General features: G+C 38.8%; 1 protein-coding gene and 1 pseudogene across 1 annotated transcript; one reads left to right on the plus strand and one right to left on the minus strand.

The window, feature by feature from the left end:
- The first annotated feature begins 5,746 nt into the window (after positions 1–5,746).
- On the plus strand, positions 5,747–9,133 carry LOC134473919 (igE-binding protein-like). Its single transcript, XM_063239780.1, has 2 exons — positions 5,747–5,872; positions 6,011–9,133. Exon 2 carries the CDS (start codon positions 6,924–6,926, stop codon positions 8,046–8,048), a length of 1,125 nt encoding a protein of 374 aa, XP_063095850.1. The 5' UTR covers positions 5,747–5,872; positions 6,011–6,923; the 3' UTR covers positions 8,049–9,133.
- A 9,049-nt stretch (positions 9,134–18,182) lies between these two features.
- LOC101787255 (E3 ubiquitin-protein ligase pellino homolog 1-like) lies at positions 18,183–19,459 on the minus strand (annotated as a pseudogene).
- Between the last annotated feature and the right edge of the window lie 4,992 nt (positions 19,460–24,451).

A 24,451-nucleotide genomic window follows, 5' to 3' on the forward strand; every position in this document is an offset into this window, starting at 1 on the left:
AACAGAACAAACCCAAATAAATAACCTAACGATACACTTCATGATCCTAGAAAAAGAAGAACAGTACAATCCAAAGTAACTACACAGAAGGAAATTATAACAGTCAAGGAGAAAATCATGAAGCTAAAACTGAAAAATTAAAGGATTCAATCATTCAGTTTGTTCTTTAAAAAAATAAACAAAACCTCTATTCAATCTTTCAACAACAAGATGAGAAAAGAAAAAAAATACAGTTAAAAATGAACAAAGTGAAATCTCAACGCACACTACAGAAATGCAGATTATTATAACTGAATTAGGACCTGAATTCTAAAATAAATTGGAAAATTCAAAAGAAATGCATACATTCCTATGCATTACCAAAATTGAACAAAGAAAATATAAAAACTCCCAAACAATCCAATCACAATGAAACTGAATAATAATAATAATAATAATAATAATAATAAAACTACCAATCAGAAAAAGACTAGATCCTGACGGGTTCACTGATAAATTCTGTAAGAACTTTAGGGAATATCTAACACCAATACTTCTTTCACTCTTTATTGAAATTTAAAGAGAAGGTGTATTCCCAAAGTCATTGCCGGAAGCTAGCAACAGTCCAACTCCAGAGCCAGAAAAGGACTCAACAACAACAAAAGAAAGAACACAGGCCAGTCTATCTAATGAATACAGACAGAAAACTCAACAAGATACAGGCAAACAGAATGCAACAAATCATCAAAAGAATCATATATCATGACCAAATAGGCTTCATCCTAATAATTCAGGGGTGGTTCCACATATGCAAATCAATAAATGCAACTCATTACATAAACAGAAGGATAAAAATCATACAATCATCTCAATTGACACAGAAAAAACCTTTGACAAGATCCAACATGCAATCATGGTTAAAAAAAAACTTGAAGAAAATAAATACAGAAAAACCTTATCTCAATATGATAAAAACCATATATGACAATCCAATAGCCAACATTATATGGAACCAAAAGAGATCCATAATAGCAAAAACAAATCTTGGCAAGAAGAGCAAAGTAGGAGGCACCACAATCCCAGACTTCAAGTTATACTACAGAGATACAGTAAGTAGCTGTACATAGTATACAGCTATAGTGATTATTGAGCCAAAACATGTCCTGGAGGAAAGATAGCCCCTAACAAATAGTGCTGGTAGAAATGGCTAGTCACTTGCAGAAAATTAAACCTAGACCCATATCTCTTCCCGTGTACTAAACTAAAATAAAAATGGATCAAACATCTAAATATCCCTATAGAAGCAATCTGCTGGAAGATAAAATAGGTAAAACTCTTGAAGATATAAGTATAAGCAAGGACTTTCTGAACAGAATCCCAATTGCACAAAAAATAGTACCAAGAATCCACAAGTGGTATCATATCCAATTAAAAAGTTTCTGCACAAAAAGAAAAATAAGCAATGAAATTAAGAAATATTTCACAGAACGGCTTTTTGGCAGCTATTCTTCAGATGGAGGACTAATGTAGAGAGCATACAAAGAACTCAAAAAAAGTAGACCCTCCCACAATAAAAGGCTCAATCAAAAATGGATGACTGAAATGAATACACATTTCTTAGAAGAAAACATATGAATGGCCAGTAAGTTCATGAAAAAATGTTCAGAGCCTATAACCATTAGAGAAATGTAAATTAAAACAATACTGAAATTGCATCTTACTCCAGAAAAATGGTTATCATTAAAAAATTAAATAATAACAAATGTTGAGAAGGTTGTGGTTGTAAAGGAACTCTCCTCCACTGTTGGAAGGAATGTAAACTAGTACAATCACTGTTGCAAAAAACTAAAACTAGAAATTCCTTTCAACCCAGTTATGAAGAAGGATGAAATAAAGCCATTTTTAGGAAAATGAATGGAATTGGAGGATATCATTTTAAGCAATTTAGCTAGACACAGAAATATAAGTACCACATGTTTTCTCTCATATGTGGAAATTTAAAAAAAGAAAAAAAAGATGATCATAAAGTAGGTGGGTACTATTACTAAGAACTCGAAAAAAGAAAGGATAAGAGAAAAAAGCAGGTGAGACATGGTAAAGGGAGAGAGGACATGATCAGCATAAAGCATGCATACATGGAAATGGCACGGTGAAATCCATTAATCTTTTATAATTAGTGTATGTTAATATTTTTAAATAGCTGAGGATTTAGCTCAGAAACATAAGCGCCTGCCTGGCAAGCGCGAGGTCGTGAGTTCGATACCTGGTACCAAAAAAAAAAAAAATTTAAATAAGCAAAAAGTCTCTTCTGAAATGGGAAAGATGTAAAATTGCTTCCTAGGATTCTACTTACATGTCTTCTTTCATTCAGAATAAGTGAATCTGGGGACAGGAGGTATAGTTGAGTGAGAAACAGTGTTTTCAAAAAAGAACTACTACCAGCATCACCTCAAAATCAAAGGGTACGTAGGCTACATTCCCAAGTCAGCTGTTACTGTGGCAAAATATAACTTAAAGGAGGAAAGATTTGTTTTGATTCCTAGTTTCAGAGGCTTCAGTGCATGGTTGGTTGGTTCCTGTGGTAGGACTGAACATGATGGCAGTGTGTTTGACAGAGAGAATCTGTTCACCTCGTGACAGCCAGGAAGCAGAGGGGGAGATAGCCTGTGTGACAGATTTCCTCTGTGTTTGTTCTACCTAGGACCACAGCCTATTGGATGGTGCCACCCACATTCAGGGTATGTCTTCCTATTGTTTCTGGAAACATCTTCATGGTTACAGACACACCCAGAAGTATGCTTTACAAACTTCCTAGGTGTTTCTCAATTCAGTCAAGTTAGCAATCAAGATTATCACACAAACCAAATCATTGAATGATAAGCTCCCAACTGTGGCCTCTTTGGAAATGGGGTTCATAAGCAAGTAGTGTGGATCCTGTTGAATTATTTTCCCATGTGATAAAACTTTTCCATTTTCTAGGCCACTCTTACGATAGTCTTTCTAAATTCTACCCATACGCCAAGACTAAATTCACATTTTATCTCCTCTCTTAAGTTTTCCTGATTAGTCCTCTAAGTCAAAGTGTATTTGTGTCTTACATCTAAACTCCTCTGTTAGACTGAAAAGTCCTTAAGTCCAAGACTCTAGTCTACATTCAGTCCCAAGCTGATCCATAGTATATACATGATACTTTTGAATAAAATAGAAACATCTAATATAATGATACTTAGAAAACATTAATTATTTACCAGGCTGACACAGCCATTCATAGATTATGAATATCTGTAGGTCATACATAAGCACACCTAGAAAGGCTGGTACCCAAATAGAACATTTAAGTGCATCAAAATGAATAATCATTCATGTGATGTGGTAGAGTGTTTCATACAAGAACTGGGGAGATTAGCCAGAGGACTTCCATGCCTTTTCCAACTCCAAATTTCAACATAACTGCCAGATTCTGTTTTCTGTTGCTATATTAGAATGCTCACTAATTTGATTGCTTATAAACAATGGAATATCTTTGGCTTACTTTGAAGACTGGGAAGTCCAAAAGCATGGCACCAGCATCTGGCAAAGACCTACATGTTGTATCATAACACAGTAGAAGGACAAGGAAGCACAAAACAGAGAGAAGAAACTGATTGAACTAATCCTTTTTATTAAGAACTCGATCTCCTAAGATAACAGCATGAGTTCATTCATGAAGATAAAGCCCTTTATGACCTCATAATTTCTTAAAGATCCCATCTCCTAATACTACAATGGCAATTAAATTTCAACATGAATTTTGGATGAGACATTGAGGAGGTTTGCCTTAGCTGGATAATCCTGTTTTGGTACTGTCACTAGAGATACTATCATTCTCACAGTTAACTCCAGAAATTTTCTCAAACAATGTGATTATAACACAACCAGCTTATAGCTTCTAAGGAATGCACCACTGGACCTTCTAATTCTGATTTATTACACCTTTACTTCACATGATCATCACAAACACCTATGGCCTAGGAAGGCTACAAAGTATTTGGAAAATGAACTGTGTAACATTCAGAAAGTGTGTGTGTCAAATTTGTATTCCCTTGCTCTGTGTTCTTGGTGTCCCTCAGCATTGACCAGACCAAGCAGAGTCTGTAGATGATTTTCCTAGCAGTTGACATCGCTTCCCTGTCCATTTAACTTCCAGTCACAGCACACACACTCTGTGTTGAATATGCAAATTCATATACAGCAAACTCTGAAGGGATGAAAATTAGCACTCTAATAGGAACATGTCACAATGTACTTCTTTATTCTAGTTATTTTACTCCTTGCAAAGAAAAAGTAAAAAATACAATAGCAGATTTATTTTCACTAATCATAATACAAAAATTTTGAGGGGATATTAATGTGATTTCTCCAGCTAGGCAGTATTTCCATATATCCTACATACTAAATTCTGATTAGCAAAAATTACTTAAAGTAATCCAAGCTAATCAAAAATCAAGTTTTCCATTTTAAAATTATTTATACTGTTTTCAAAAGCATCTTGTTATCACTGGAGAAAGGTGATCTCTTTGGCTATCTGTGGAAGTAAGTACAAGACAAAATCACCAAGTCACCTTCCATAGTAAACAAGCAAGTACGTGGGAGAACAATCAATTATTACTGTTAAAAAAGCTTCTCTTGTGACATCACTATCAGTCTAGATAGAGAAGATGCAATATTATTTGTTGCTTGTATGTGAATATACTAAAAAGTATATCCTAATAAGGTTGCGATGAATCCTGCAAAAAGACAGACCCAAGCTCCTTTTAAAGGACTAAATATTGTGAAAATCTTCTGGGTTTCCTTGAAAATAACAAATTGAGGCTTCTGCAGCCCAGCACATGCTAGATTATTTATTAAACATCTGTAAGATTAAATTAGCTCAAATATCCCCTAAGTTTGGTTCATTGAACACTGTGAAGTCATCTATCTGCTCACAAAATGAGGAATTAAAGTAGTAACTTCATTTGCTATAATTTTGGTTCACTAATACCAAGACAAGTCACCAAATCAGACATGTTATGGCACCCTCAATAATCCGCTGAAATCTATAAAGGGGGAAAGACAATTTTAATTTTCCTGCTGAAAAATCACCAGCCAAGGCATGGAAAAATCCCAAACCTAGTGCCTCTGCTTTCTTTAGCCAGCCTGCTGGCGTCCTGGCAGACTAATTTGGAAACCATGATTAATCCCTTGGTAAACAGAAAATAAGCTCTGAAGCCAAAAGAAGCCAAACCTGAGTCACTCTCTGGAGGCTGCACATTTGGCTGGTCGAACTCTTCCTTCTCATCCAGGAGCTGCTTTCAGCAAACAGAAAGGCCTTGCTGTGGTGACAGAGGAACCCAGTGAAGCAAAGACCAAAACATCATTGTAAGTGACGGCTTAACCTGGTGCCCAGTTTTATGCAGGGATCACCATGTCCTATGCAGTTCAAATTAAATTGGCTATAGCCCCATCCTACATGGAATGGAAAATTGGGGGCGGTTGTGGGAAGCCGCCTATGAATGGCGCCCATTTCCTGCTTCCGGGTTCTTCCCGGCCTGAACAAGCCCGCCAAATTGTCATATCTGCCCAGTTACCCGTGACACTAGCCTATCAGCTTGTTAGGCGCGCTTCTCTGTGATTGGATACTGCTTCCCCTTATAAGAGGTTGTTCCTGCCCCCAACGGCGGAAGAGGAACCAACGTTGAGGGTGGCGGACCTTGTTAGGTCCGGTTCGCTGTACGCAATAAAGTTTGAGAGCTGATCCTGCTCGAGTTTGGCCTCCTGTCTCCCGCGGCTCCGGTCATCTGGTGGCCCGTACGGGGAGCTGATCACCCCCGAGACGTGGCAGTGGACAACGCTCCAACGCAGAGCTGCAAGACAGGTGAGTAGAGGATAAACCTGGGCCCTGGGTGGCGCGCACCTACAGGGTTTGTAGACTCCTCTCAGGCTCATGCGTAAGTGGCGGATTCCTTGGGCCTCACGCGGTGAGTAACATATTAAAAAATGGGAAACATGCTAGGTAGCGGCACTAAGTGAGTGCCTCTCCCGCCAAAAAAAGAAGAAGAAGCAAAAGAAGCAGAAGAAGCACGCAAGGAGCCGCAGAGAGCGGACCGGTAGAGGCTTCGGGACAGACTGTAGGAAGAAGCCCGGAAGGAGCCGCGGAGAGCGGACCAGTAGAGGCTACGGAGCGAAGCACGGAAGGAGCCGCGGGGAGCGGACCAGAGGAGGCTTCAGCTGGGAGCGATCCCAGGGCAGGCTGTACGGAGAAGGAAAATAAAAGAAAAGGTTGTCCACTGCCAGACTTTGTTGTGTGTCCTTCCTGCCGGCCGGGAGTGACACCGACATCTGGTGGCCCCCGTATGGGGAATAAAAGACTCAGCGACGTGCCTCTTCGGCCGGGAGGTGCGATTGCGGTCGCCTGCGGTACGACGGAGGACCTGGCCCAATAACAACGGAAGGCCCCGAGCGCCTCTTCTCTTCACCCTGATCAGCTACGTGAGATACAGCGGTTCCCGGGACAGGTGAGTACTGGGTCACCTGGGTTGGGTGGACGCACCTAACAGATTTTGAGCGCCACACGAGTGGACGCTGGGTTTTTTTTTTTTTTCTTTTCTTTTCCCTTTGCATCTGTTTTGCTTTCGCTTCGCTAATACAGCCCGACAGGCTTTTGAGCTCGATCGGAATGCTCAGAGGAGCCCGGAGCCACTGCCGATTGTGGGTCTCCGGAGGACCCTCAGGGCTCTAATTCTGATTTGGATTCGGAAGGCTCAGAAGAGGAGGTCGTCTTTGCTAAGCATGACCCTCCTACACCATTAAAAGAGGAACTTAGGGCTCGGGAAGATAAAAAGGGGAACCAAACACCACCCTGCCCGAGCTACTCCGCCTTACGGGAAGAGCTTAAGCCCTTCCGCCCTTTGGCAAGTTCACGACCCATGATCACCCCTTTCAGGGCGCCAGGCCCCACTGCACCGCCGTGGCCGGAAGAGGAGTTGCTCCCTGGGCTGCCACCACATCCCTTTGAGTGTTCCGATCTCCATGCATTCCCGGTACAAGTAGGAGGCAGGGGAGGAGGAGGATATTATGAGCCCTTAGAAATTAAACAACTTAAAGCTATCAAGGACGCAGTTTCAGCTTATGGGCCCAATGCGCCATTTACCATGGCGCTTTTAGAGGCATTGGCAGGTCTGCTTTTAACTCCTGGAGATTGGACCCAGCTGGCACGCGCCTGCCTCTCCCCCGGACAATATTTAGATTGGAAGTCCTGGAATGAGGAATTCTGTGTAGAGCAGGCGGCAGCCAACAGGGAAAATAACCAGAGAGAGTGGAACAGGGATATGCTATTAGGGCGAGGAGCCTTTGAGGAAGATCAAACTCAATACCCTCGCCAGGTTTATGAACAAATTAGCCGCTGTGGCCTCCAGGCCTGGAGACGGCTGGCTGGAAAGGGAGAACATACGGGTCACCTTACAAAAATTATACAAGGGCAGGGAGAGCCATTTTCAGACTTTGTGGCCCGCATGCTTGAGGCCGCTAACAGGATTTTTCCAGATGCTGAGGCGGCTCACCCTCTCATAAAACAATTGATTTTTGAACAGTGCACTAAGGAGTGCCGTGATGTCCTAAGAACTAACAAAAATAGGTCCTTAGAAGAGTGGACACGCCTGTGCCGTGAATTGGGTGGCCACGGCCTAACGCCCAAAGGAAGAATATCATTGGCACTCTTTACCATAAATTTTTTAAATCTTAATCACAATAATCATTCCCCTGCCATGGAGCACAATAACCCGTCCCCGGCCGACAAAGGGCTGGTGAGATGGAAAGATGTCCTTACAGGACAATGGATGGGCCCGGATCCAGTGGTTAGCTGGACCCGAGGCGCGGTTTGTGTTTTCCCACAGGAACCAGGCTGCGAACCGCTGTGGGTCCCGGAAAGATTGACGCGAGCAGGAAACTCCCCACCAGTTCCTGATAAAGCACAGGAGGATAAGCCCGCGGACACAAGTCAACTCGACCCTTCTGGGACCGATGCTCAGCGCCCGAGACCATCTACAAACTAAAATGTCTGGTTTGGAGTTTTTTCTATTCTGTGGGTTCCTATTAATCACCCCTGTGATATGCTCAGATTCCACAGAACCACCACAATATCTTTGGGGTCCTTGGCACCACCCGCCTACATTGGCACCTTTTTCGGCGGCCTCGCCCGCCTCACCCAGGGTTTACACCATCAATCAAACAGTCCTTGATTATGCTAATTGCCATGGCTATCCTAGTAGGGCTTGTGGTTATTAAATGCTTGTTAGATCGCCTCATACAAACTCAGCAGCAGGTTAAGATCACGGCTATGACAGCGATGCAAATGGCAGCAGGTGGCCCATCAGGCCAGCAGGCCGCCGCATATCTCCTTCACATTGCAGAACATCAGTTATAAAAGCTGATTGGGCAAGCCAATGACAGGTAAGACGGGAAAAGCCCTCCCGGTCAACCTAAGACAGGCTCCACTCAGATATACATGGCCTATAAGGCCAGGGGTCCCTTCTGGAGTCAAATTATTGGCATTGAGATGCGAGACCAAGGGTACTGCAGTGCCATCCGCCTCAAAGGTTGGGGGGAAGGCAGGAATGAATGTCTATATGCATCCAGGTTCGGTTCACAAAAGCCTGGCCCTGCGAAAAAATGAACCACTCACCTTGAGCATGGTCCTGGTGCAAGGATATGCACAAAACAGGGTGATGCACAGCAGGGTATAGACCTCTACATTCTCTCATGCCTCGGCCTACAAGGTAGGCCCACTCCTAGGTGTCTAACAGCAACAAGGTCATAGACACCTTGGAGGGACCTACAGACCATCCTATTTTAATAAATAAAAAAGGGGGAGATGTGGGAAGCCGCCTATGAATGGCGCCCATTTCCTGCTTCCGGGTTCTTCCCGGCCTGAACAAGCCCGCCAAATTGTCATATCTGCCCAGTTACCCGTGACGCTAGCCTATCAGCTTGTTAGGCGCGCTTCTCTGTGATTGGATACTGCTTCCCCTTATAAGAGGTTGTTCCTGCCCCCAACGGCGGAAGAGGAACCAACGTTGAGGGTGGCGGACCTTGTTAGGTCCGGTTCGCTGTACGCAATAAAGTTTGAGAGCTGATCCTGCTCGAGTTTGGCCTCCTGTCTCCCGCGGCTCCGGTCAGGCGGTGATAGAATGCTTGCCTGGCATGTGTGACTCCCTAGGTTCGATCTCCAGGTTGCGTGAGTGTTAAATTGTTGCCGCTGCCCCATGTGGGCACGTCTTGAACTTCTTTGCTATCCACACCTCACTTTAACCTTTCCAAAACAATAATGATTCAGAGTTCTGGGTAACTAACTGGTATGAAAAATTCAAGGCAATGCAAAAAATTTTCATACAGACATCAAAAAACAATTTAAAAGTAAAATCAATAAATATCTTTATTTTTACAAGCCCTTCGACAACCACGGCCCCAGATAGTATTGGCTGCTGTCCCTATCCTCGGGCTCTGGCCTCCTGCTATGCCTGTACTTTCTCTCCTTTCACTCTTCCCTTCTCTCTTTCTCCAGCTAATCACTTTCCCAAATTCCTGTCACTTCACTACATAAATGTAACTTTGATTTTCTGGTCTCTTTGTAAGTTATGTCCTCATTTTGAACTCTTAAAAATATTTTTTCTAAATGAAGACATCCTTTTCCTAAGAGGAATTTATGGACAGGTGTTCAAATACATTTACACACATACACACTTAACTGTTGGCGTTCCGCAAACACAGAAACAGTTTTAAGCTCCCAGAGGGTGTGCCCAAAGGACTAGAACAGGAAACCTGGGGCGAATGAGAGGTTTTTAGAATGTGTTTCTATTTCTATATACTAGTATTGTTTTACTTTTCTAGAGTGCACTGTGCTGACTGGAAATACTAAGGAGTCTCAGTTGCTGTATAACTGAAGTCAGGTGCACTGGAGCAAATCTGGTTCACATCATTGCTTTCTCCTGGTCACACATTGTCTCAGCCTCAACTTTTGTTCTTGCTCTGTCACCCTTGCTGTCCCTTTTTGCTTCCCAGAATGCTTTTCCAACTTCCACCTCTTGAATCGAATGCATTCTTCAAGGTTTTATATGAAGTCTCTGAGATAGTGGCATTTGCTTTTATTCTTTCCCTTATTTACATAGGGATTTCTTCTCTAATAGTGGTTTGTGCGGCCCATTCTTATTATTTCCCTAGATTAACAAGGATAGTTCTATGCAAACAGTAGGTGCTTACTAAGTGCTTGTTAAACTGAATAAAATCAATCATACAGTCTCTGAGCCACAGTATAATTAACAGCAGTCCTCCCTTATTTAGTTACTCTTTCCATGGCTTCAATTACCTGCAGTCAACAGCAAACTAAAAATCTTAAATGGAAAACTCCATAAATAAACAATTTATAGATTTTTAGTTGTGTACCATTCTGAGTAGTGTGCTGAAGATCTCAGGTATACCATTCTTGTCCTGCCTCAGATGTAAATCATTTCTTTTCCAACTTACCCACCCTATATATCATACACACCTGTGCATCATTCACTAGCTGACTAGATTATGAGACTGACTGTCAGTATCACAGTACTGGCTTCCAATAGCCTTTATTTCACTTCATAGTGGCCCCAGAGAATAAAACGGTGATGCTAGCAATTCAGATATGCAAAGAGAAATTGTAAAATGCTTCAAGAGGTGAAAATTTGCAGTAAGAAAAAAAGAATTATCTGCTGAAGTTGCTATAATCTATGATAAGAAAATATCTATCCAAAAAAGTATGAAGAATAAAAAGTTGTATTAGTTTTGCTGTCACACTGGGAAGTGCAGAAGTTATGACACAGTGCCTGAGTGATAAGTTAAAACAAAAAGTCACTATATGATTAGGGTTCAGTACCGTCTGCAGGTTCAGGAATCCACTAGGAGTCTTGAAATGTTTCTCCCCACGGATAATGGGAAACTATGGAAAATGCAAACATCAACCCTGCAACCCTCAGTGAGGTCAGTCAGGGAAGCCTGGATCCCTGAAAATAACATTGTGCCAGCAATGTAGGCAGTTTCTAGCTGCAATTTGATGTCCATCTTTTTGTAGCCTTGGTCCACTCATTCTCTGAGCACTGCTTATTCATCTATGATATAATGAAAATGCTCAGCTCATATAATAGTTGTACAGATTAAATGGCAATATACATATATACATTTATATATTTATACATAGAAGGGTAAATATTAATATTTTCATTAAATTAATATTTTCATATCATATATATGACAGTGATTTGAGAAGCATTACACATGACTCAAATAATAAGTATTAGGGTATTCCAGATATCCTAAGAAGATGACTAATATTTATCAAGTAGCATTAGTGGTACACAGAGTCTTTTCATTTTTATTTTGAAGAAGTTTCTCAAAAATAAATACCACTCTTATTTCTTTAGAACATTTACTTATCTATGAAAGAAGCTTTATTTTGGCCTTCTCATCTATGCAAATCTTACCCATAAGCAAAATGCCTCCTGTTTTTTCTTTCTCCTCCCAAAAGGATTTGTTTCCTTTCCTGCGGGATTAGTTATACAAAACTCAAAGTATATAAAGGCCATCTTTGATGCTAAATTTATGAAAATTATCCCACTTTAACATTTAATGGCAAAATGTGTTAGGGAAAATTTTTCGATGTGGCAAATCTCACCTAGCACAAAGAAATCACTATATTAAAAGTTTTTTTAAAATAATAGAAAGTATAAGAATCTAATAAATTTTCAGGTACTTTAGCCTACATTGTTTTTGTTCCTTTTTTTTTTTTCCTGGTATGTGTTCGTTTCTGTGGGTGCTGAGACAAATTACCAAAAATTCAATGGCATTTAATAACAGAAAGTCATTTTTTTATTGCTCTAGAGACCCAAAATTTGACATCAGCTTCTCTGCACAGAAATAGAAGTGTCAACAAAGACACGTGTATCTCTCTTCCTACTTTGCAGAGAATCTATTCCTTCCCTTTTCCAGCTGCTGGTGGCTGTTGGCATCTTTGGGTTGTATCTGTATCACTGCAGGATCTGCCTGTGGTCAAAATGCTTCCTTTTCTGTGAGTCATCCCCTCTGTCTCTTCGAAGGACACTTGTGTGATGACATTTAAGATACCCTTCAGAAATCTCTTGTATCCAGATCTTTAAGCACACTTGCAAAGTATCTTCTTTATAATAAGGTAATATTTATAGGCCCCTGAGATCAAAATATTGGTATCTGGGGAGATGCTATTTTCACACTACCACAACATTGGTTCTCAAGTTTTAGCATTCATTAGAGTCAACTGGGTTCTAATTTATCAAAAAAAAAAAAATTGCTAGACTCCATTCCAAGTGCCTCACTCAGGAAACCCGGGGTAATGCCCAGATTCTGAAACACTAATAGATATCCAAGTGAGCTGGTGCTGCTGGTCCTTCTACGAGCATCACTAGTTTGACTTATCAGTCTTTAAAAATGTTCTTCCTGTTTAGTTTTCCCACCTTAATCTATATGTTGCCAAAATTTCTGTCAGTCTTTTGTATGTATTGTAATATCACAGCTGACAAGAGAAACAATGCAGAGGCACCCATATCTTCTCTCGGATACTACTGGCCTTCCTTTTTTTAGAACTCTGCAGTTAGACATGTCTGGATGTTTCCTTTTCTAAAGACTCTCACTGGTTTTTATGAAAGAAGTATAGGGTAGTTAGTACAATTTCCTTAACTTGGCATGCAAGCTCTTCCAAAATACAACCTTAATCCATGTCTTTAATTTGCAGCTAGTTTTTTTGCAGCTCCCTCCACTCACCTCTCCAAATACAAGACTTCTTCGTATGGTTTTAGCTACGGTATCTTCATATCACCTATCCATAGCTCCATCTCTGCCAGTCAAAATCCTAATGTTCCATAAAGTCCACACCATCTGCCTAGCATCCTGTTCAGATCAATATGGTCCCTTCCCCTGCACTGAACTCTCTAGGGCACTTTGTAAGCATTTTGTGATAATTAATATACTCTCCTTTAAATTGTAATTACCTGTGCACCTTCTACTTGACCCATGGATTGTAAACTGCTTAGAATAAAGATTATTCTTGTTTATTTTCATTTCATATGTGACACTCATAGATGTTTACAAATTAGGCAACAGAATTTTTTCTGCTTTTAGCCCTTCACCTCTGCTCTAATCTCTGTAGTTGAAGGTCATACTGCTGCTGTGCTTGTGTCTGCTTTGGTGGCTCAGCCACACATTTCTTCAGGGAAGCTGCTCCCAACCCACCTCTCGTCTATGTACTTCTTATGCTGGCTGTCAAAGCGCCTCCACATGAAACCCATCATCCTCCCTCCCACTTCCACAGATGTCAGCCCCTTTCCTATGATTTTTAAATTAGCTTCTAGAGAAAATAAGCCCCTTCCTCGCAAGCAGAGAAGCTGGGGATATGCTGTCCTGGGGGAAAAATAGGATCAAAAGGCTGAGGTTAATGTGCAAAGAGAAATAATGAAAGGGGACACATGAGTCCTTCTGTCAGCAGATTCCCAGGTTCTGTGGTTCCTTCCTTTTTGGTGGTTTCATAATATGAGCTAATAAGGTTGCTACTTTACCTCCTGTGGCTCATTAGATTCTGTCACTGGCAGTCAAAAGTTCTACCTAATAATCCACGTGAAGGATAGAGGGACTCATTACCCTTTAATAACCCTTGTAAGAAAAGTGATGACTTCCTTGTCCTGATGAGTAAGGTAAACCACCATGTTAGGGACTTTCTAATCCCGTGAATATACTGGACCATACAGTGTCCTTGAAGATATTAGGTACAATAGAAAATCACAAATCACTGATTGTGGTGAACCTAAGACAGCAGAAACAATAGAAGAGTTTAGAGAAAATTTCACAGAAACTTAACGAGAAAGAGCAATATGATTAATTTTACTTTCAAATGCATAAAACAGCCTAGGGAAGTTAGATAGCTTTTAAAACATGATTCAATCAACAGGGGACAAAAAGAACTACTACTCTCAAATGAATGATTAATAAAGAGTGAGGGTCAGTAAATAAAGAAATATATTTAGAAAATTGGAAAATCTACCAAAAGAAATTTAACCACACAAAAAGCAACTCTCCCAAAGCCTTTATTTTTCCAGAAGTAAGTGTGTCTTTGGCCAAACTCTGGTAATGTAACTTTTTAATAAAATTTTCTCAGGTCTTGTTTCTTCAAATTGCACACAGCTACAATGGATCTGGCCTTGGATTTTTCTGCATTGCCTCCACTATCCTAACCTACATATTTGACTTAAGAGTAACTCCCAAACAGCTTCAAGGAACGAATGATTATAACAAATGCAGTCTTCTTACCTTCTGTAGAATGGACTTGGATTTAAAGAAACAGATTTAGTCTTTAGCTAATGAATCTCTCTCCAAAGAATCCTTCCAAGACCAACAGATTCATTCACCAACTCAGTAACCCAGACATGGTTTCTTATGCTACCTAAGAGTCAAATGCATTGCTTACCAATTTTGATAGACTTTGAGTTTCATACAAAATTATTGGATAAAACATTGAAATAATATAGCCAATTTCAATCCTGATACTAAAACTCTAATCCAGAGCACTGTAACTAAGGCCAAAAACCTAACCTACCACATTGCCATTTTCTCTATTTGTAACACATAATTGTCCTGACTTGTTGTAGTTGAGGTTAGGCCATTTGACAAAAACTTCCTCATGCTCAAAAGTCACCTGGCCCTCCACACACTTTTCTTCTTCTGTAATATCTCGACGCAAAGAACTACACATTTTCCCAGATTAAGGACAAAGCATTCTTTACTTGTGCCCTTGATCTCAGCCCACCCTCTTTCATTCACTGTCACTGTATCTCTTCTGTCTTTCCTATTGATTCCATTGTAGCTGCCTGAGAACAGTTTTTTTCCTAAAAATGACAAAAATTTTACTTACTGTTTTGAATATTAGTTAATCTGGTTTGAAGTTTATTTCTTTGTATTGGCATTTGATTTGTTATTTTTTTAATAAGTAGACATATTCTGTTGAAACACAATAGTAATAAATTTCACATGAAATGGTATGTTTAAATCTTCATTCTAACTATATGTAACAACCAAGAGTCGTATTTCCCCCTTCTCTTAAAGCCAGGGATGGCCATGGGGATTAGGCTCTGGCAACGACATCTGAAAGCTGAAAGGATGTGTGCCCTTCCTTCTGCTCTGCTCTACTTATCTCTGGTTGGAAGACAGATATGGTGGCAGCTACAGGAGCAGCCGCATTAGACCATAAGGTGGAAACTTCACCTTAAGGACGGTAGAGCAACTGGATATAAAAAGCCTGATCACTGGTACATGAAACTGCCAGATTAGTCACAGTCTACTTAAGCTTGACTATTTTATGAAAAAGAAATGTTTATCTTGTCTAAGATTTTTTTTAGCCTTTGTCTCAGATCTGACCTGGTATCCTAAGGAAGATCTAAGGATTTCACCATTTGTTTTAGGTAGTCACTATCAGAACATTCCAAATGGTAAGTTCAAATGGTACTGCAGCTTTGGTTTTGTTGTTTTTAGGTTAAAAACAAAGAATATCATTGATAGTCAAGTAAAGGCAGAGTATTCTACTAGAGAAATACATCCAAATTCTTTCAAAAATCTAGTGATAGAGCCATGCATGGTGGTATATACTTGTTTGGGTTGGTTTTTTTTTTTTTAATTTAAAGAGAAAATTAATTAAAATTATAGTTCTTCAAAACAGGTTAGTAGGAGAGGTACAATAATTAATACATTGTGTGTTGTTGTCTTTGAGTAGTTATTCAGGGTATAAAATAGAGGCAGACTGCAGCCTTCCAGGGGGAGAACCTCCAGTGTCTCCTGAGATCCATGCCATATTGGAGCTTAGGACCCTGGGAACCAAGCAAGCAGCTCCCTTCCCTGGTAAGCGGTGGCAGTGTGGCAGACTGCGGCCATTCCAGGGAGAGAACCACCAGTGTCTCCTGAGATCCAAGCCATGCTGGAACTTAGGATGCTGGGAAACCAAGCAACCAGCTCGCCTCCCTGCTAAACAATACTGAACCTCCTGGTACACGGCCTAGAGTCAAACATCCCATTTCCCCTACCTCACTCTCCCCTGTCCCCATAGCAAATGGGAACAAGAAATATGACCATCTTTTGGGAGGTTGACCGTAGCAAATAAGGGGGATTTCCTTCTACCATCTCTTTGAAGGCAAATATTTTTATTACTGTTTTGCTTTATTCTGATTAATGGCACTGCTCTAGTCAATATTCTGTTTTGATAAATTCAAATATATATATATATATATATATATATATATATAGGCATGTTATCTTGTCCAAACAATATGCACACAAACTTTCTTTTCAATGAGCTAACAGAAACTAACTATATAACCATCTTAACTATTTTATGTATAAATATATTTTTTCTATTTCCCTTTCTTCCTTTCTTCTTCCCAATCACACCTTGTCTTTTTTTAAAAAGTGTTTATTAGTTTGAGTAAATTAATTGCAAAAAAATTAAGCTACAATATTTAACCTGAATAGAAGTAACTAGAACAAGTGTAACATAGGACTTGATTTCCTTGCATTAGTCACAAAGCAGGTGACAACCTAGAAACTTCAAAATCAATTTTGAGAAAAGGGTAACAGCAGTTACTGATACATCACAACTAAAACACTTATAATACAAGTTGTCTGACATGCATTTCCTGAGTGAACCCAAACAATAAATTTTTTAATGATCATTTTTTAAAAACAAAGAATTTTGGGGGCTGGGGATTTAGCTCAGTGGCAGAAGCACCTGCCTTGCAAGCAGGCAGTCATGAATTCGATCCTCGGTAACAATAAAAAAATTAAAAAAAAAAAAGAATTTCGACAAAGTAAAATAAAATAGTTCATGGCTTCTAAGCAACAAGTTTTATTAACCAAAAATTTTTTTAAAATTCAGAACAGTGATGTAATACGATAAATTAAGGCTGGGCTACCACATACAAAAATTTTCTATATACTTTTGAAACTAAAGAAAATCAAAAAAGTAAAATAATAATAATTCTGTTTAAAAGTATACTGATTTCTACAAATGTCAAAAAGGAGTTGATGTAGCATAATAGTCTGTTGTGATGTATTTAAAAAGGGAGTTTGAGAGGAGGAGAAGGAACTTTTTTGTTCTTGCTTCTAAAAGCAGAGGACTTACTGGAGTAGAGCATAAACAGATCTTTCCAGTGTGTTCCTCCACTCTGCTGTCATTGGTGCTTGTGTGCCAACCAAACCTTTACTGGAGTCCTGCTGTGGCAACACTCCTTAATATTCAAGCCCACAGTTAAGGCTGGTCTGCTAAGTTAAGTGGGGGGCACTACTGTCATTCAATCGTGTATACCTTTACACTTTCTAATGCTTGGATAAAACCACATACAGAATAACTAAGCATTTCTTTTTCTGAAAGTAAATCAGTTTACACTCTTTTCTTGTTAATTTATGCTTTTTCTTTTTTTTTCTAGAAACAGTGAACAGATGAACCAATTTATACCCAAAAAATAAACTTGCCAAATGTTATTGATACTAAAAAAAGATTAGTTATCATGGGAGAAAAATAGATAATCTAGATTAAATTGCATATTCAAAGGAATATATAAAATGTTTCTTAGCATTAAGTTTTGTATTGTACTATACTTGAGAGAAACACTAAGGAAAAAAATCTTTCCTGATTATCTTCAACATAATTAGAAACAAACATCCCTTATGCAGTGGTAATTAATGTAAATTTGGTTTTAAAGTATTATAATTTACCAAATTTTACACTTAGATAGTGGTGGGAAAGAGGCTTTCTTGTCTCTCTTCCTAACTTGACAAATTCTTGAGCTATGTTCTCACTAAGCTACCATTCCACCAAAGGTGCAACACCACCATTACCATGTTACTCTATCAAGAAAATTCTATGATATTTTCTAAAATAAAGATAAATGGAAAAAAAGTTAATATACATGTTGCTGTATTTTTACAATGTTTGCCACAAACTGTAAGCTAACATAGTTTGAACCAAAAAAAATTCTTCATCTTAATGCAAATAACCAGAGCATAGAAACTGTAACATGGACAACAGTTTGGAAAGCCCAACCCACTCAGCTTACAATAAAATTTATAATGTAATCATGAAGGACAACTGTTGATTAGTCTACTGGTTCTTGGAAAATAAGTCTGATGTTGCCTTGTTCACTAGTTAACTCACTGAACAGAAAGGACAGACTGCTGAAAAGGATGCATTCCATGAGGAAGCTGGGTCTGGGGGCAATAGGCAACCGTCTTCTCTCAACACACGTGACCACAAGGGCCAAAGGCATGGGTTGGAGGGTCAGCATTCACGTAAAATCTAGCTTCACATCCAAGCCACAGAGGGACACAGGGACCAACAGATCTATACACAGCACATTTATGATCTTTTCCATCAAATTCTTCAGTTCCCCAGTTATGATAGCTATGTACACGGCCACAGTTTCAATATGCCTGCGGTTGTTTCTCATCTACATCTTTCTTTGTCATATTGTGAAATGTTGTTGTGTTGTACCCTGCAGGGCACTGAGGTCTTGCTGCATTAATTTACTGTCTTAAAGTTTCTAAATGCCTCACAGTAGAAGCATGGAAAAGGCCTTCCACAATTCTGAGGTGCAGCAATGTTGCACCTCAGAGATCAATTAATGAGCCATCTAGTAACTGATTGGTTTCAATTCCCACTGGTTTTCCTCTTTTACTGAGCTCCTCTGGCCTCACGCAGGCCAAATACATTTCCACACGCTGATATTTCTCTTCATCTTCTGGGCTTAGTCTTCTGTGAACCCATTGTGTGGATGCATCACAAGAACACCTTTAGTGATTAAGGCATCCATGTGCCCATCAGACGTCTTCCATTTGGAGTCCTTTCCCCGCGAAGATATTGTTTGATGAATCAAATCCTGCAGCATAAATCCCTGCTGTAAAAACAAGATTCCATTCACATATGACACAACAGGTGACTATTGATGTGTTTTCCGTAGTCTCTGTACCAGAATTGCTTTGACTTCCAGGAACTGTGTGAGCTACCACAAAATTAGAACTTTCAGTCCACCGACCAATCTGCAACATATCGCCGGTGCTGTCCTGAGTATATTCAACCACCTCTCACTGGATCCGAGGTAAGATACATGATGTGCTATACAGGTCCTCACTGCTTACTGCCTTTGCAGCCTGAGGAATACACAGTGTGCCAGGCTTCACCCCATTTGCCTTAGGCGTTTTAAGCAAAGCAAACCTACTTTTTCTTCTTCCTCTATCGCCATTTGGGAGAAACTCATTACACCCTAACACAATGAGTTCACCATATTTTACTCATGCTTCCAAAGGATGATTTTCTTGATCAGGATAAAACATGAATGAGCTTCATTGTCTTTTTCAAGTCTTTATTCGCTGGTCAGGAGCTTTGGGACCCTTTTGGCATTATTTCCAGCTAATTGCTGGTGGATGGAATGCCAGCAGGGGTCCTGGAGACACTCAGCATGAGGGGCGAGGTATGAGCGAGCCAGCAGCACAAGCAGACAGCACGGCGCTCCTTGGCAGGTGAGGCAAAGTTGACCACAGGCCAGAGTGCTGAGGAGCCACAGCAGAGTCAAGTGGGAGACAAAGTCGGTCGGGTGGAGAAGCTGCTATGGCTCCATTGCGTGCCAGTCGCTCGCCTCACGCTGCCTCTGGCTCAGTGCCTCACAATCAAAGGAGGAGAGGGAACTAGCAGAAAGACCCATCTTTTCTTCTGAACAGTTTTCTCCCAATTCACAATAGCTATTATACATCCTTTATCTTATTTACTCATTCAGTTTCTCACACTAGTGAGACAATATGCTTTTTATACTTAAGTCTAATTTATTTCACTTATGAAGATGGTCCTAAATCACATTCATTTACCTGTAAAAGTCTCCAGTTTGTCTTTCTTTATGGCTGAGTAGTACTCCATTATATATTTTTAAAACCATGTCTTTTTTTTATCCTTTCCTCAGCTGATGAGCATTTACATTGCTTTCAAGATTTAACTACTACAAATTGTGCTGCTATAAACATGAGTACACATATATCACTGTGGTATGATGTTTTTAATTCTTCTGGGAGGATACCCAGACAGAGAATAGTTGGGTTGAATGGAAACTCTACTCTTAGCTTTTTAAGAATCTCCACACTGATTTCCACAATGATTGCATCGATACATGTCCCCAAAAAAAGTGGAAAAGTGTTCCTTTTTCCTCACAGCCCCACCAGCATTTGGAATCAGTTGATTTCTTGATGATAGCCAATCTTTCTGGAGTGAGATGGAATCTCAGTGTTGTTTTAATTTGCACCTCTCAAATGACCAATGATGCTGAACATTTTTTCATGTATTTATTTGTCATTTGTATTTCTTCATGAGAAATGTGTATTCATCTCAGATGCCCATTTTTGGAGTGGGGGTCTGAGTTTTTTCAATTCTTTATATGTTCTATATATAAGTCCTTTGTATGAGGGACAACTGTCCATAATTTTTTCCCACTCTGTGGATTGTCTTTTTACTCTATTGTTGATTTCTTTTGTTGTGCAAAGCTTTTAATAACATAAGATGGCATTTGTTGATTCTTCATAATATTTACCCTGCAATCTGGGTTTTGTTCATGAAGTCTCTGCCTATACCTATGTCTTTGAGATTTCTATTTTTTCATACAGTAAATTTAGTGTTTCAATTTAGCTCTTTGATCCATTTTGACTTTGGTGCATAGTGATAGACATGGGTCTAGATTTAGTCTTTGGCATATAAAAAGTCAGTTTTTCTAGCACTATTTATTAAACAGACTATCTTTCTCCAGTAAACATATTTGGCTCCTCTGTCAAAGATAAGATGATTTAGTATGCTCATGGTTGGGTTTTTATCTTCTATTCTGTTCCACTGATTCTCAGGCCTGTTTTTTGTTTTTGTTTTTGCTTTTGTTTTGGCCAATACCATGCTGATTTTATCACAGTATCTTTGTAATATACTTTCAGGTCTGAGATTATAATGCCTCCTGACTTGTCTTTGTTGCCTTGAACTGCTTTTGATATTATAGGTTTCTTCTGTTTCCAAATGAATTTTAGGAGTGTTTTCTCTAGATCTGTCAAGTATGCTAATAGTATTTTGATTGGGATTGCATTAAATCTGTATCGCAGTTTGGGAAATATGGCCATTTTCACTATGTTGGTTTTTCCTATTCAAGAGCAAGAGATATCTTTCCATTTTTTTGACATCCAGTGATGATAATGAATATCTTTGTCTTGTTCCTGATTTTAGAGTGAAAGCTTTCAGCTTTTGACAATTTATTATATTGTTGGTTTTTGGTTTGTCATAGATGACTTTTATAAGATTGATGTAGAGGCTGGGAATTTAGCTCAGTGGCATAAGCACCTGCCTTGCAAGCAGGCAGTCGTGAGTTTGATCCCTGGTACCGATAAAAAACGAAAAAGACAAAAAAAAATCTATAAGATTGATGTAAAGATTATTTATTCCAAATTTTTGTAGGGTTTTTATCATGAGTGGATGTTGGACTTTGTCAAATTGATTTGTCTGCATCTATTAAATGATTGTGTGATTTTTTTTTTGTCATTGGTTCTGCTAATGTGGTGTATTGTATTTATTGATTCGTGTATGTTGAACTTACCTTGTGTTCCTGGGATAAATCCTACTTGGTCATGATGTATGATTTTCTTAATGATTTGCTGCATTCTGTTTGCCAGTAACTTATTAAGGATTTTTGCATCTATGCTCTCTAGGGAAATTGGCCTGTAGTTTTCTTTTATTTATTGTGTTCTTGTCTATTTTTGAAGTCAGAGTAACACTTGCTTCCATGAATGATTTCGGAAGTACTGCTTCCCTTTCAATTTCTTTAAAGAGTTCAGCATTAGTAGCATTAGTTCTTCTCTACATTTCTTGTAGAATTCAACAGTGAATCTGTCAGGACCTGGGCTTTCTTAATAAATGTTTAATTATATTTTAAATTTCATTGGCTATTATCAGATTATTTACAATTTTTATAACTTCTTGATTTAAATTTCACAATTCAATTGTATCTAGGAATCTGTCTATTTTTCTGTGTTTTCCATCATATTAGAATATAGGTTCTTATCATGGGTATTGATGATCTCTTGGATTTCTGCAGGATCTGTTGTGATTTCCCCCTTTTCATTCCTAATGGCGTGAATCTGTGCTTTATCTTTCCTACTTTTGATGAGGTTCATTAATAGTTTATCAATTCTATTTATTCTTTTCAAAAATCAACTTTTTGATTCATTGAGTCTTTATATTGTTTTGTTGGTCTCTATTGCATTAATTTCTTCTCTTATCTTTATAATTTCCTCTCTCATAAGAGTTTTGGGTTTAATTTATTCTTTTGCTAGAAATTTGAGGCTCAAGGTTAAGCTATTTATTTGAGCTAATTCTGTTTTTCTGGTGTGTGAGTTCATCGCTATAAATTTCCCTTGTGGGACTACTTTCTTTGTATTCCATAAGTTTCAGTATGTTGTATCAGCATTATTGTTTAATCATATATACTGTTTAAATTTGTCTTTAATTTCCTCTATGACCTATTGGTTGTTTAGAAGGGTATTGTTTAATTTTCATTTGTTAATCTTATTTTTGTGATTTCCTTTGTCATTGATTTCTAATTTCAATGAGCTATGGTCAGATGGTATGCATGGGATGATTGGCACATGCTTTTAATCCTAGCTACTTGCGAGACTGATGCAGGAGAAGCTCAAGTTCAAGGCCCATGTCAATAATTAAATAAAACTCTGTGTCAACATTTTAAAAAATATTTGGGGCTGGCCCAGTAACCTCAAGTAGCCAAGGAGCCTCAGTGTGCCACGTGTGGCCCTCTGAAGTAATACCAAGCATATTCAACACAACTAGGGAGCCTTGGTGTAAGGCCTGCCTAGGAACCCCCACTCAGTTGGGGAGACTCAATCACTAACTCAGGAAGCAACTGTGACTTTGAGTTCAACTACTCCAGAGGAATACAGGAAAATTACTAGATGAAAGAAAAAAATGCAATCTCAGACCTCCAACTCATCACAAATAAGTCCAGGAGACATGGGCATAAAATAAAGTATAAGTCACACACCTGAAATTTCTGAAATCATAGCAACTTAAGTAAAGAAACAACTTCATGAAGCTCTGAAGGAAATCAGATCAAAAATAATCTCTAAGGTAAAACAAGAAATGATAAACATAATGAAAGAAATGCTGAACATATCTAAAGAAGATATAATTTAAAAAATAGAGGCACACTGTAAAATGATGGAAACTTTGAGTTTCCAACATAAGAACAACATAAGAAAGAATTACAATTCATGGAACAGATTCAAAGAGATATCCAGGAAATCAAAAATTCCATCGAAAGCTGGCAAAACTGCTTGTAAGAATGTGAAGATAGACTTTCAGACCTTAAAGAGAAGATTGCAGCTAGTGACCAGGAAAGGAAATTTCTCTTAAAAATAACAAGGAACCAGGAAATAACAATTCAACAAGTGCAAGATAATGCAAAGAAAAATGATACAAGAATGATAGCTCTAAATGAAAAAAAGCAACAACACAAATGATATAAAAAGACTATTTACAGAAGTAATAGCAGAAAACCTCCTAGGCAAGGGAAAAGAATCTGACATACAGATAAGTGACACATATAGAACTCCAATTAGCCATTACCAAAATAAGTCTATTTTCCTTTTTAGACTTATTTTGGTAATGGCTAATTGGAGATCTATATGTGTCAGACAAAAAAAAAAAAAAACAACAACAACAACAAAAAAAATAAGTTTAGACCCAGACATATAATAATCAATATCCCTGAAACTCAGTATAAGAACACAATATTAAAAGCTGTCAGAGAGAAGAAAAAAATAACCTAGAAATGAAAGCCCATCAGAATCACAGCAGACTTCTCCACTCAAACAATGGAGTCAAGAAGAGCATAGAGTAGAGTATTTCAAATCTTAAAAGGAAAGCATCTTCCAATCCAGCTTGACATACCCAGCAAAACTATCCTTCAAAACTGATGGAGCAATAAGATACTTCCTTGACAAAAAGCAACTGAAGAACTCAGTGACCACCAAAACAGCCCTACAAAGAGTACTAAAAATCATTCTCAGGGCCAGGAATTTAGCTCAGCAGCATAAGTGCCTGCCTGGCAAGCCCTGGATCATGAGTTCGACCCCTGGTACCAAAAAAAAAAAAAAAAAAAAAAAAAAAAAAAAAAAAAACACAAAGAATACTAAAAATCATTCTAGATAGTCATAAAAATGACTACTACTTCAAGAACAATGACAGAAAAAACCATCAAGCAAGGAAAACAATTAAATAGAGGAAAAAGGTAAAGAACCAACAGCAGAAAGATAACATGACAAAAATAAGCCATTTTTT

Source organism: Cavia porcellus, unplaced genomic scaffold (genome assembly GCF_034190915.1).
Source record: "Cavia porcellus strain 051 isolate PalLab524CR breed Dunkin Hartley unplaced genomic scaffold, mCavPor4.1 scaffold_29, whole genome shotgun sequence".
NCBI classification, from domain to species: Eukaryota; Metazoa; Chordata; class Mammalia; order Rodentia; family Caviidae; genus Cavia; species Cavia porcellus.

Excerpts from the sequence above, each read along its gene's own strand:
- LOC134473919 (XM_063239780.1), top strand. The coding sequence starts at position 6,924 with ATGATCACCCCTTTCAGGGCGCCAGGCCCCACTGCACCGCCGTGGCCG.